This window comes from Triturus cristatus, chromosome 1_2, assembly GCF_964204655.1.
Source record: "Triturus cristatus chromosome 1_2, aTriCri1.1, whole genome shotgun sequence".
Classification (NCBI taxonomy): Eukaryota; Metazoa; Chordata; class Amphibia; order Caudata; family Salamandridae; genus Triturus; species Triturus cristatus.
Window position 1 is genome coordinate 784,794,566 of NC_140580.1, and position 13,024 is coordinate 784,807,589.

The 13,024-nt window shown below is 49.4% G+C and overlaps 1 protein-coding gene across 32 annotated transcripts in view; it reads left to right on the forward strand.

The window, feature by feature from the left end:
- The window catches only part of ANK3 (ankyrin 3), a 1,906,984-nt gene that overhangs the window by 1,641,449 nt on the left and 252,511 nt on the right, over positions 1-13,024 (forward strand). For all 32 annotated transcript variants that reach the window (XM_085608804.1, XM_085608807.1, XM_085608799.1 and 29 more), the window contains 2 exons: positions 8,219-8,430; positions 10,539-10,746. In XM_085608804.1, coding sequence (XP_085464930.1) covers positions 8,219-8,430; positions 10,539-10,746 — 420 coding nt within the window. The remainder of the gene's footprint in view (positions 1-8,218; positions 8,431-10,538; positions 10,747-13,024) is intronic.

Below are 13,024 nucleotides of genomic sequence, written 5' to 3' on the forward strand. Positions count from 1 at the left end.
GTACTCTAAAATCTAAAATTTTGATAGCTAACACGTCTGACTCATGTTAAAGGTATTTTAAAATGCTTGCACGAAAGTCCATGTGTTGTGTGTTGCATATTACTTTTGTTTCAAATTATTGTAATGGGTGACTGAACATGTTTTCTCATAAAAAGTTGTAACACAGAGGCTTACATTTTTAAATGAGATGCGTTAAGAGGATGTGTATGATCAGAATTTGCGTTAAACAAAGCAAACAAAATAAAATATACCGCAGCAGCAACCAATTAAAAGGCCCAAAGCCTTGAATGTTGAGAATAGTTAAAAACACCATGTATATGTCAATGTCTGTCCCTCCAACCCTGTACACACAGCTCTATCTCTAGCTGGAGGTGTACTTTAGTCCTCAGAACTAAAAATCCTGACCTGGAACCATCGAAAAACTCAGGTCAGAGGAGGAGCTTAGCGCGCATCCAAGATGGTCGCGTGAGCACAGGGCTCCCCGGACCCTTTCTGCTCCTCGGAATATATCCTGAGACTATCCTGATTTGGTGTATGGAATCTGGGAGATGAAGACCAGCTGATCATATATCTCTTTTCACAACTCTAATCGGACCTGGGACTCCTGAGTTATTGTCGCCGGAACTTTTGGGACCCACCCGACGGAGGTGGCCGGGGTGAAGGTGACCCGTGGGGCCGGGCTGCAATTGAACAACAGCGGCCTCAGCGCGGTGCCAGTTACCGATTCAGCACTTTCGGTTTCGGTTTTGGCCTTCAGGAGATCAGCTGGCGTGCGTGCTCAAGGTGGCGAGGTGCCTCCTGGGCCTCTGCCCGAGGTTTGCTTTCATCTGCTACTGGCGGGTCTGACGCCTCCGGCCCCTACACCGACGGTTTGTGGTCCTTTCGCTGGCACCCGCGCACCCCTTGATCGGAGGTCCCATTAAGTGACTGTGCTCATATGGCGGGCAAAGGGGGTCCGGAGGGGCGCAAGACCAAGGCTTCACTGCGCGGGGGAGCGGTCCAGAGCAACAACATGGACCGCTATACCCAGGGCAGGAGGTCCCCTGGCGCTGCTGGCCTCTCCCCGGATGCTGCAGGGGGAGGCACGACCGTCGCTGCGGAACCTTCCCTGCAGGACATTATGGGCGCCATCGAGGGCATCAGGGAAACTATCGCGACGCAATATGAGGCCCTGGCCCGTAAGATCGACACTGTCGCGATCGACGTCACCTTGATTCGGGCCGACCTCTCTAAAACCAACGAGAAGGTCCAGGCCCTTGATGCACGGACCTCCACCCTGGGTGCGGAGGTGTCGGATCTGCGGGCCGCGCTTGGGGACATTAGAGTGGTCAACGACCATATGGCCCGGCGGCTTGAGGACTTCGAGGGACGGGCCCGACGCAACAATATCCGCATCATTGGGGTACCGGAGTCCTCCGACAGCCGCCCGGTGGACCTCGTGGTCGAGGAACTTATCCTGCAACAGCTGTCCCCGGTTGGCCTAAGCAAATTCTTCGCTGTGGAGCGGGCCCATCGAGTTCCGGGCGGCCGGCCGCGGCCGGGGGCCCCCCCGAGGCCTATCGTGGCTAAACTGTTCCACTACAGGGACCGCGATGCTATTCTGCAGGCTTCACGGACCCGTGGCCCGGTCCGCTACGAGAACTCGACCATCAACTTTTATCCGGACTTCACGCAACTGGTCCAGAAACAGCGGATGGGATTCCAAGGGGTGAAGCGCCGTCTCCGCGAGCTAGGCCTGAAGTACTCAATGATCTACCCGGCGAAACTTCGAGTGGAGCATGGAGAGCGGACAGCCTTTTTTGACTCTCCTGTGGCCGCAAGTAACTGGCTGGACTCGCTGCCGGACGGGGGCGGCCGGCCCGGGCCCTCTGGGGGCACCGCAGGTGACGGGTCCCCTTAGACTGACCTTTGGTCCTTACTTTTTGCGGCTTGGCACTGTACAGTTGGGTCTTACTTCTTTTGCATACTGTGCTTTACCAGGACCCGTGAGGGGTGCGGGCGGGTACGGGTCCCTTTCCTCCTCCGGGGTCTTTTTGTAGAATGGGGTTAATGGGGCGACAGGCACACTGCAAGTTGGGGGGGGGTCTTTGGCCCGCAGGGGTGCAGGGTGGGGGGCGTTGGACTTGGGGTGGGGTTGGGGGGGAAGAGGGGTTGTTTAGTTGTGTGTTTTTTGTTTACAGGGCGAGGTATTGATTTTTATCCATATTTGGGAGCGGTGCTGCGGGCTGGGGGCCTCTTGAGCTATTGGATGGGATGGGGGGAGACGGGTTGAGGATTATGTCATGGAACGTCAATGGGTTGGGGGACCGTATTAAGCGGGGTGTTGTACTGCAATATTTGCGTCGTTTGACTCCTGATGTGGTGTTTCTCCAGGAGACGCATTTGGTCGGCAATGTCTGCCATGCGATGAACAGGGGGGATACCGCCTCGTAGCCCATTCTGGTTTCACAACTGGCTCCAGGGGGGTGGGCATTCTCCTGCGAACCTCCCTTCCGGTGGAGATCACGAGGATAGTCTCTGATGACAGGGGGCGCTATGTGTGTTTGACTGGGAGGTGGGAGGGGCAGCCCCTTACCCTGGTTTCAGTCTACGTCCCCCCGGGCCTCCAGAACTCCACCTTCACTGACTTGGGTCGAATGCTGCTTGACCTTCCGGACGGCCTCCTGCTCATGGGCGGGGACTTTAATTCTGTGGTTTCGGGTGAACTGGATCGTCACCCACCTAGGACCCTCCCCGCTGCCCAGTCATGGCTGGGTGGGATGTTGGAGACCTTCGGCTTGGTGGATAGTTGGAGACTATTGCATCCGACCCAGTGCCAGTTCACCTTTCATTCGGGGGCGCATGGGAGTCTCTCCAGGTTAGACTACTTTCTCATGCCCGCGGCGCAGACTGGTCGGATTCGAGAGGTCAGACACCTGGCGCGTGGTATCTCCGACCATTCTCCGCTGTGGCTTCTCTTTGACACCGGGTCGCGGTCCGCAGGTCGGATAGCTCCCATTAACCCCTGGTACCTGCGGGACCCTGTGACTCGGGACAGCCTGGTTAAGGCCATGGACCAATACTTCAGTGAAAACGAGGGGTCGGTGTCGTCTGCGTTGTCCCTTTGGGAAGCCTTTAAAACTGTGCTACGCGGACACGCCCTCGCCCAGATAGTGGTGGCCAAGAAGGTTAGGAGCGAGGCGGTGGTAAAGCTGGAGACTGACATCTCGGGGCTGGAGTCGGCCCTGGAGGCGAATGTTACTCCGGACGGACTACATGCCCTTAGCCTGAAACAGTTCGAATATAGGTCCCTGGTCACTGACGCGGCCAAAACTATGTATAGGGAGCGGCAGGGCCGATTGTATGACGCGGGGGACAAGGCGGGTAAGTTGATTGCGTGGCTGGACAAAAAAGAGAGAGTGAATCGTGTGGTCCCCGAGTTGCGTGCTACGGATGGTGTGTGTGTGACTGAGCCGGATGAGATTGTGGAATGCTTCGCTGATCACCTCCGGGCGGTGTACTCCCCGGTGACTGACAGGGACGAGGATGACTCTCGCCTCCTACTGAGAGATATTGCTCTGCCCGGCCTGTCCGTTGAGGACCGGGAGCGGTTGGACGCCCCCTTATCGTCGGATGAAATAGCGACCGCGATTCGTTCCCTTCGCTCGGGCAAGGCTATGGGTCCTAACGGTCTGCCCATTGAACTATACAAATTGCGTCCTGATAAGCTTGCGCCCTTCCTCGGCCGCATGTTCCGCGACTCTCTTGCGGCGGGTTCCCTTCCTGCCGACCAGCGCTTGGCCACTATAGTCGTTATTCCCAAGGAGGGCAAGCCTCGTGACCGCTGTACCTCCTACCGGCCTATTTCACTGCTCAATGCGGAGCCTAAAATCCTGGCGAAAGTCCTGGCCAATCGATTGTTGAGTGTAGTGTGCGACCTTATTCATCCGGACCAATGCGGCTTTATCCCGCACCGCAACACCGCTCTTAACTTGCGGCGTCTGCACGGGGTCCTCGCCAGGGCGGAGTTTCTCTCCGAACCGGCCGTGCTGGTTTCTTTGGATGCCACGATGGCATTTGACACTATTGAGTGGCCATTCCTCTGGGCCGTTTTGGATAAATTCGGCTTTGGAGAGGGATTTATTGGCTGGGTGAGGCTCCTTTACACGGGACCCATGGCTCAAGTGGTGGTGAATGGGCGGGTCTCTCGGCCCTTTGCCCTTGGCAGGGGCACGAGGCAGGGGTGCCCGTTGTCCCCGTTGCTTTTTGCTCTCGCCCTGGAGCCACTCGCTGCCTGGCTCCGTTGGGAGCCCTCGCTTAGAGGGATCCGGTGGGGCCCGGGCTTTGAAGATCGGGTCTCGCTGTATGCGGACGACATTCTCCTGTACCTCACCTCACCGCGGCAGTCACTCAACGTCCTTTTTGACGTTCTGACCTCCTTTGGGAACAATTCGGGTCTCACGATCAATTGGTCTAAATCCTGCGTTTATCCCATCGCTGGTGGTCCTCCTCTCCTGCCGCCTCGGCTCCCGATTCAAATATCTCTGAGCGGCTTTAAGTACCTGGGGATATACGTTTCGCTGGACCCGGTGGCTCGCTACGAGCAGAATCTTCTGCGTCCACTTCGGCGGCTGCGGGAGGACACGGCCCGGTGGTGCAGGCTGCCCCTGTCCCCGCTGGGTCGGGCCGCGCTGTTTAAAATGATGTCCCTTCCCAGGTTCCTCTATGCACTCCAGAACTCCTTTGACGTTATCCCAGTGGCCTACTTTCGGGAGGTGGAGAGCCTGCAGAGGAGACTGGTGTGGAACGGCCGGGCGCGTATTGCTCTTGCCAAGCTCACTCTCCCCTGGTATGACGGGGGCATCGCGCTTCCTGACATTCGCAGGTACTATTGGGCCTCGCAGCTATCTGCCATTAACCACGCCACGTATGCGCCCGGCTTGAATCCGGCGTATGAGATGGACAAGTTCCTGCTTCCCGGCGGGAACTACAACAGGGCACTTTATTCCCGCCTGGCTGACCGGACCCTTACGGGTCCTACTAAGATTGCTGTGCGGACCTGGAGGGCTGCCACTGCGGCCACGGGCTGGAGTGAGCGAATGACATGTGCTACTCCCTTGTTTGCCTCCGACCGCCTGGGCAGCTTGTGGACCACCAAGGGGTTTGACCAGTGGGACACGATTGGTATCAGCAAAGTGGGGGACCTGTGGCACAAGGGCGCGGTCAAGACTTTCGCGGTGCTCCAGGCCGAATACGAGCTGACCGACAGGGAGTTCTTCCGCTACGCCCAGGTTCGACACGCCCTGCTCTCGGTCTTCGGGGAGGGGACCAAGATCCCTGTTTCCTCGCCCCTCGAGGACCGCGTACTTGACGGACATGTCCCTGATAGTACTATTTCTTTAATTTATAAAAAATTGATTAATCACCGGGCGGATCTCCTGGTGCGCCTTCGGGAGGCTTGGACTGGGGATGGGGTTGAATTGGACGACGAAGACTGGCAGTCTGCACTGTCGTCCCCCAAGGAGGTTGCCATTCCGGCTCGTCTCCGGTTGGTACAGCTCAAGATTCTCCACCGGGTGTATGTTACGGGTCCGCGCTTGGTCGCGATGGGATTCTCCGACGACGGACTCTGTAAACGAGGCTGCGGGCTCAGCGCCACCTTTCTTCATATCCTTTGGGAGTGTCGCGAGGTGGCGGACTACTGGCGCCGGGTCCACACGGTCATGGGACAGGTCACCGGGGTTGTGCTGCTGCCGGAGGTGCGTCGCTGTGTCCTGAATGTGTGGGAGCCCAATGACTACAACGCGGCTCAGACTCGGTGGGCGGCCCTAGGGAACATGATTGCCAAGAGGGATATAGCGCAACATTGGGGCGCTCAACGGCCGCCCACCGTGTCTGTATGGAAGGAGAATATGGACTGGTGTATGTTTCGGGAGAAGACAGTGTATGTGGCCCGTGGCAAGGCGGGGGCATGGGGTAGAATTTGGGGTCAATGGAATGCGTATCGCGGAGGCATCTGTACGCCCCCCCTGGTAGACACTGATATCGCCATGTCCCCCTGACCCTTGACGGCTCCTGGCGCTTTTTGTAACAACCACATATGGACGTTCATCTCCCTTGACCCCCTCCCCCACCCCCTCCGTCCCCGGCCTCCCGGTACTCCTCTCTTTAGCGGATTGCTCAAATGTTCTGACTGGAGTCTCCCGGGGGCAGCCTGAACCGCACTGGTATCCCTCGTAACTCGCCTTTTGTTTTTATTGTTTTTCTTTTTGTTTCTGTTATTGTTGGACTGACGCTTGCTGTTCCTCGAGGACTATCTTGAGCCACTGCGGGGCAGTGCCCTGGGAACGGATTGCAGCTTTGATATGTGTATATTTCCTTAAGTACCTAGCGGCCGGCCCGGGTGGTTGTAGGCCCATACTTGTAACCGAATTATTGTTCAATAAAAACTTTTTCCAAAAAAAAAAAAAAAAAAAAAAAAAAAGAAAAACTCAGGTCAGCCTTGATTCTTGATTCTTGATTCTTGATTTGTAGGTTTCGACTATTTTATTTTGTTATAGGATTTACTTTGTGTGCGTGAGGTTTTCCTAATTAAATAAGCTTCTTTTGCATCCGAAATTAATGTGGCTTTTAATCAAATGAGGGCACTTTTCAATGTTTAGCCATTGCATTATTTGGGGTGCTCTCTGGACCAACACCCTCCAATCCAACGTTACAAGCACCCGCCACCCCTCTGTGCATGCTGACAGTCTCTAGGACCTATAGGCTGCGGGTAGAATCAGAGCTATGTGTCTCAGCATGTCTTGCAGTTTTCCTTAAAGACTCCATCATCTCCATTATTGATATCATATTGCTGCTCAGTATACCTCCATCCGCCAGAGGCCTGTGTGTGGTGTTATTAAATGAGGTGTCATGCCAGACTATCCCTCGGGGCTTATACATGGTATTTACGTTGCAAGTTGAGGTTGTGGCCCATCTTCCTCAGCCTGGCTGTCAAGTAAAGTTTTGGACTAGCTCTAATGAACAATATCACCCTTCAGATATCGAGGGCAATCCTCTATCCTCAGTCAGTGACTCTTTGCTACTTACCCTGAAGCTTTTTGACCTTTCTGTGACCCCTGACAGGGTTGAGTATGAGGTCCGTCTTTTGGTGGTGGGAGTGCATTAAGGGTAAAAAAGGCTAAAACAAAAGCCTACGAGAACCATGATCTTAAGTCAATTTGTCGGGCCACATGACATGATTGGAGACCTCACCATCTTAAATTTGCCCCTAGAATGACGCAGATCTCTTGTCCTATCATATCAATGCTTTTATTTTGTTTTTAAATCGCCAGTTTTCAACGGATAATGCTTAGAAAGATGTGCCTGCTCCTTCAGTTGTGTCCCTGATATAAATTGGTTGCAGACTGCACGCTAACCTAAAGACATTACCTATAATTTATTTAGGCAGCATGTGTGATTCTCTAATTAATTAAGGTTTACACAACACTCAATAGGAAAACACATTTTCCACCTTTAATAACTTTGCCCCCATCGTTTACTTACCGGTAAGCCTGCAGACCGTCACTGCCCCAAGTCTGACCCTTATTGTTGAACGGGGAACAAAGTCACACGATTACAAGAAATTAAAATAACAAATGAAGTGTGTGATTGGTTGAAATCTTCCAATGTTAATGAAGATTACATAGAAAACACGCACAGCCTGATTGGCTGCAATTCCTCTAAAAAGAAAAGAGGTGCTTTGAAACATGTGCCTTGTTTTCAAACACAAGATTTGGTGATGTGATATGTTTTTTTTTTTAGTAATCAGCTATGTCAATTAATGAATAAAGATAGACACAACGTTGCATAGTAACACTGTTGACCGAGTTGTAAATATGTTGGTCAAATGTCCCAATTTTTACAGCACAGACGTTGCTCTTCAATTCGTGAGTGATTTTGACAAATTGTTTTTAATACTTAAATCACGAAGGAGATTTGTAATGTACTGTTAAATATTTTATTGTAAACATGAGCCTTGCTCAGTATGAATTCACATTGCCATTCACTTTTAATTAAATCGGTTTGAACTCTGACCCCACCTGGAAGTTTTGCTAGTTCTTTGTAAAAGGAGTTTAGCCCTGTCTGCCCAGTTAGGTTGGTTTGATCTGTTTGTCTGGAAATAGAGGTCGAAGTTCATCTTTCCAGTGTCCGGCTTACCTGCGATCTTTTCTTTAAGTGCCATTCTTTTTGCCCACAGAACTGGACAGTCCGGAAGAACTTGAAAAAAAGAGGACATGCAGAATTGTTACAAAGGACTTTCCACAGTACTTTGCTGTGGTATCCCGAATTAAGCAGGAGAGTAGCCAGATTGGCCCAGAAGGAGGAGTGCTGAGCAGTACGACGGTGCCTCGAGTCCAGGCCTCTTTTCCAGAGGGGGCTTTGACTAAGAAGATCCGAGTAGGGCTTCAGGTAACGCCTCCGCCAGTGGTAGGAAGCAAAAAAAAACATTTAATTTTAGATTTATCACCCAAGTTTTCTCGATTTTGTAACTATTTAAAGTTCAGCAATCTCCATGTAAGTCTTCGATATCATTTGCATTCATTATATTTTCTTTAAAACATTGTAATTATTTTAGTGGTTCAAAGCATTATATGGGACCAGGTAAGTCATACAGCGAGATGATATTCAACTAGAATTCATCTTGATAATTGCACTAGTGCAAAAAAATGTGGGTTAATAGCATAGCTATGGAGCACAGGTTTAAAGAGCAAATTGCTATACTGTGTTGCAAATATAATTGTCCATATAACAATAGAGGGTGTAGTCAAGGCTGTTTTTACTTGTCTCCTTGTCCCCGATCTGGGAGAGCCTTGGCTGGAGTAAACAATCTCTATGCCACCATGCCCCTCTGTGTATATTGCAGGATGGCCCCTTAAACTTTTGTTACGCCACTGCATGCACCAATACATGCTAATGCAGTAGGAGCCGTTTTATAGATATGGTGCATTGCCTCACTTTGCGCCGCAGTCTGGGACTCCGCACCTTAAAACAGTCAATACCTCTTTCAGCGTGCAAGTGCAATCTTGTGTCTGCATGCTGAACAGCTTGTTAGTGAATGCAACCCAGCTGTTTGAACTGTCTGTCTGGCTTTTAGTGCAGGCAGAGACCATTTCTCAGTACCTAAGGGGAAGGATCCCCGCCATTCGGCCGAAGTGTATTAGAGCATGGGCACAGTGGCAAGGCATCCCCCCTATGCGCAGGGCCCCATACAAATCCGCAAATGCTCCCTCAGTAGCACGCTGTTGTGTATTTACATTAGCGTAATTGGTACAACCGAAGCAGCCACACAAGCCTTTGCGGTTCCTTTTGTAATACCAGAGTGCCCAGGAGGCAGAAACTACTGGTTTACATGCCCTTTGTGCCACCAGGGCACTTTCTATTATATAACACCAGGTGTCCAGATCTGGAGCCAGTGAAGTGCCCCACAACTTGCCTTCAAACCACCTAGCCTCCAGTAATTCGAAGTCACAAAAAGATGTTGGATACTTGAGTTTGCTGTCCAAGCTTTACATGCCAAACAGGCAGTTGTAGCATTGAAGGTCAAGGGTGTTTCTAAACTGTTAGGCATGTGTCATTTTATATCATATACTTATTTGTGTTGTGCAATGTATTTTCAGTTTTTTGTGTTTCAATGCGATGTTCTGCAGATACATGTTTGTAAAGTCTGACTAGTTGGATGAAAACCTTTTGAAGGTGTGACTAATCGCAAGTATGCTTCTGAATGGTATTTGCAAATGAACAGTAACACAATCATGTTTCCCACTTCAACCTAATGTCAGAGGAGAGTGTCTAAGAGGCTAGGAAACAATGTATCCATTATTTTGCATATGAAAGAATAATGTAGATATACTAGCCACCCTCAAAATTATTCTGAAGAATAGGGAGTCTACTTGCATTTAAACTATGTTTATTGTGTGAACTCTCCTCTTATTTTAGGGCATCCACCCAGTCATGAACCTATACTTGGTATACAGATTAGATTTAGTTAACTTTCTGTGCACTATATCACAGTTAATCTGATAATGCTAGCATGAAGCCTAAACAACAGCAGAAAGCAACAGGTTCAAGACTTAGGTTTCTCTGTAAACAGTGCTATCCTTGTTTTATTAAATATTTTTGGGTGCTGACAAAAGACTAGTCTTATCAATTAGTGACTGATGATAAAAGGCCGTCCAGCTCTATGCATTCCTTGAGGCATTACGTTCTATACTGTCAAAGTAATTGACAGGTGTCCATCGCACATGCAATTAAATTTGTAGAGGTTTTATTGGTTCTGTGAAGCTGGTGATGTCTGAAGCGTAGAAGCTGGTATCCCAAAAAAAGTGGTCAAACTATTTAATCCTTGGTGAAACTGAGTAATTACGACATGCATTAAGCTAAGGAATTTTAACTTCGGTGTTTAACAAGGTGTAAAGAAAAAGAAAATTGTAACAGAAAAAATGGCAATACATCCTAAAATGTGTGCACCTTGTATAACGCATAACTTAAATAAAGAGACTTTGCTTATGTGTTGACAGGCACAACCGATTCCAGAGGAAGTGGTCAAGAAAGTTCTCGGGAACAGAGCAACGTTTAGCCCTATCGTCACTGTGGAGCCAAGACGAAGGAAATTCCACAAACCAATAACTATGACGATTCCTATACCACCGCCATCAGGAGAAGGTGTGACAAATGGGTACAAAGGTGACAACACGCCAAGCCTACGTCTGCTATGCAGTATAACAGGTTGGTCAAACTTGAGGTTAATGCAGCATATAATAAACTAAACCTGTTAATGGATGATTGATTTTCTGACTGTAGGACATGAGTAGAAACTTATTTCTTCTGTTGGTTACAATTATACTATTGAATTGGATTTCTAATAGGAGGAATGATAGAAAAGTTTTACCTTCAGTGCTGTGCCTTTCAAAGGAAGAGGTTACGTCCCACCAGGAGGATTGGGTTTGGGTGCACAACTTGGTTGATACAACCACATTGAATTAAAACCAGTTAATTGGAAATAAAAGTGGCCTTTCTACAGTATCGATGGAGAGTAATGATAAGGAAAATGTTACCACAGTTTGTATAGTTTGTTGAAATGTTTAATGTGATTTACTTTTTATTAATGTACCTGTTATTGCTGAAAACGGACAAGGATTTAATACGCACAGTCAACCATTATACCAGTAAATTTGCTGCATTGCAAAAGTAACTCACAAATCTAATGCAAACTGAGCTCTCATTTTCTGAGGCATTAGCACATAACATCTCATGCATCAGCTCATACTGTGCTAAGGATAGGAGTATTAGCACACACAAGGATTTAAGTCATATGCTAGGGATCAGCTCATAAAGAACGTTATTGTAATACATTTTGTTTCTCACCTTATCACCCCACCTACAACACCTTCTCAACCATTCCCTTTAGAAAGCTATTTATTAGAAAGTGCAATGCAACGACACCAATTAAAAACATTATAAAAACTTAAATTATATGTCACTGAAGTCTGTATAAATGTTCAGTCTCTGTGAAATAAGTCTAATAAATCTAATAAGTGTTCCTCTTGCTGACGTGATAGGCATGGTGTCTGCATGGATTAGCAGACTTCACTTGCAGGAGGTCCAGGCGGATTCTTCTGCAATCCTTTGAGATAGCCTCCACCTGAGGGATCACAGCGTGAGCACCTGCGACAGAGTTTTGCTGCAATGTTCAACAGTTCATATTGGTCTGAATGCCTTTCTCAGGAGAAGATAGTCAAGAATCTTGACTTATTTAAGAAGCATTGGCAAAGCCCAATAGGTTTGGCTTCCATTTTGAGTCTGAGTTAAAACATTTTTTTTTAAACTGCTGCTCTGAAAAAAAGCATTGACACAGACAGTAGGTCTCACCTTTGGGATTGATTGGCTTTGCCTTTGGTTTTGTGTTGCTGTGCAGCAGGACAAAAATGGTTACAAAATAGGTGCTATTACTTAGCCACGTCACATTTTGTAGGCATGCAGCATGCATGCACAAGCATACACAATTATATGGGTGCTTTTTTCTTGTAATTTACTGATCCGAGTTCAAGTCCTAAATAATAAAAAAAAAAAAAAAAACCAGTGTAAAAGTTTTGTTTTATTTTTTCCCCAAAGCAGTTGTGAAAGCAACATGGGGTAAGCAACATGGAGGGCAGGAGGAAGGAAGACAGAGGACACGGGGTGGAAACAACACTCGGTATGAGGGGGGTGAACCAACACAAAGGGGGAAAGCAGGCGGCAGAGCTTGCTGCTATGCGGTAGGCAGTGTTATCACAGAGCTCCTCGGCCCTCACACAAACCTGAAATGTCAGGTTCCAGGGGCCCCCAACTGCAGTCGCACATCTAGGGTGTGCCCACAGCCTCTGTTGATAACATGGAGCTGCATCAGTGAGTCTGGATACGCCAAGGGAGAACAGTTATGCAAGCAGAGGTAAAATGGCGGCCCCGTTACAGCAATGCACAGTGGCCATCACCATGTTGCACAATGTATTTGGTACAGAGAGGGCGTGTGAGGTGCACCCTGGGTAGGTAGAAGCCTGCCTCCCTCCCATCAAACACTGCTGCGGCGATCGCACAGCTGTGGGGCCCGACCCCTCTCTTGGGTGCAACCCTCGCATGCCACATTGAATCAGCAGAGGCCGCAGAAGCATGCCAGAGTAGATTGACTGGCTGTTGCCCCCTCTTGAGGCATTGCGCCTCTTGCTGGGAACAGCCATAAGGACAGGCTATGACCCCAGGGATAGAACTAAGGGCTCCTGGGGCCTAATGACTGGTGACCACCATCATTACCACTGCACTCAGTGGCCCTGAAACTGGGCTGCATCGCAGTAAGGGGGGTGAGAGATTGAACTTTTTCACCCCCCCCTTTTCTTTCACCTTCCCCTTTTGGTGTCATTGGTTTGCTTGTCAAGGGAACATTTGCTGGGGGAATGGGGCTGCACCCTGTTTGTTAGTGGACAGCTGGACAAGTGGACAACTATGGCACCTGGACTAGTCTGTCTGTGCT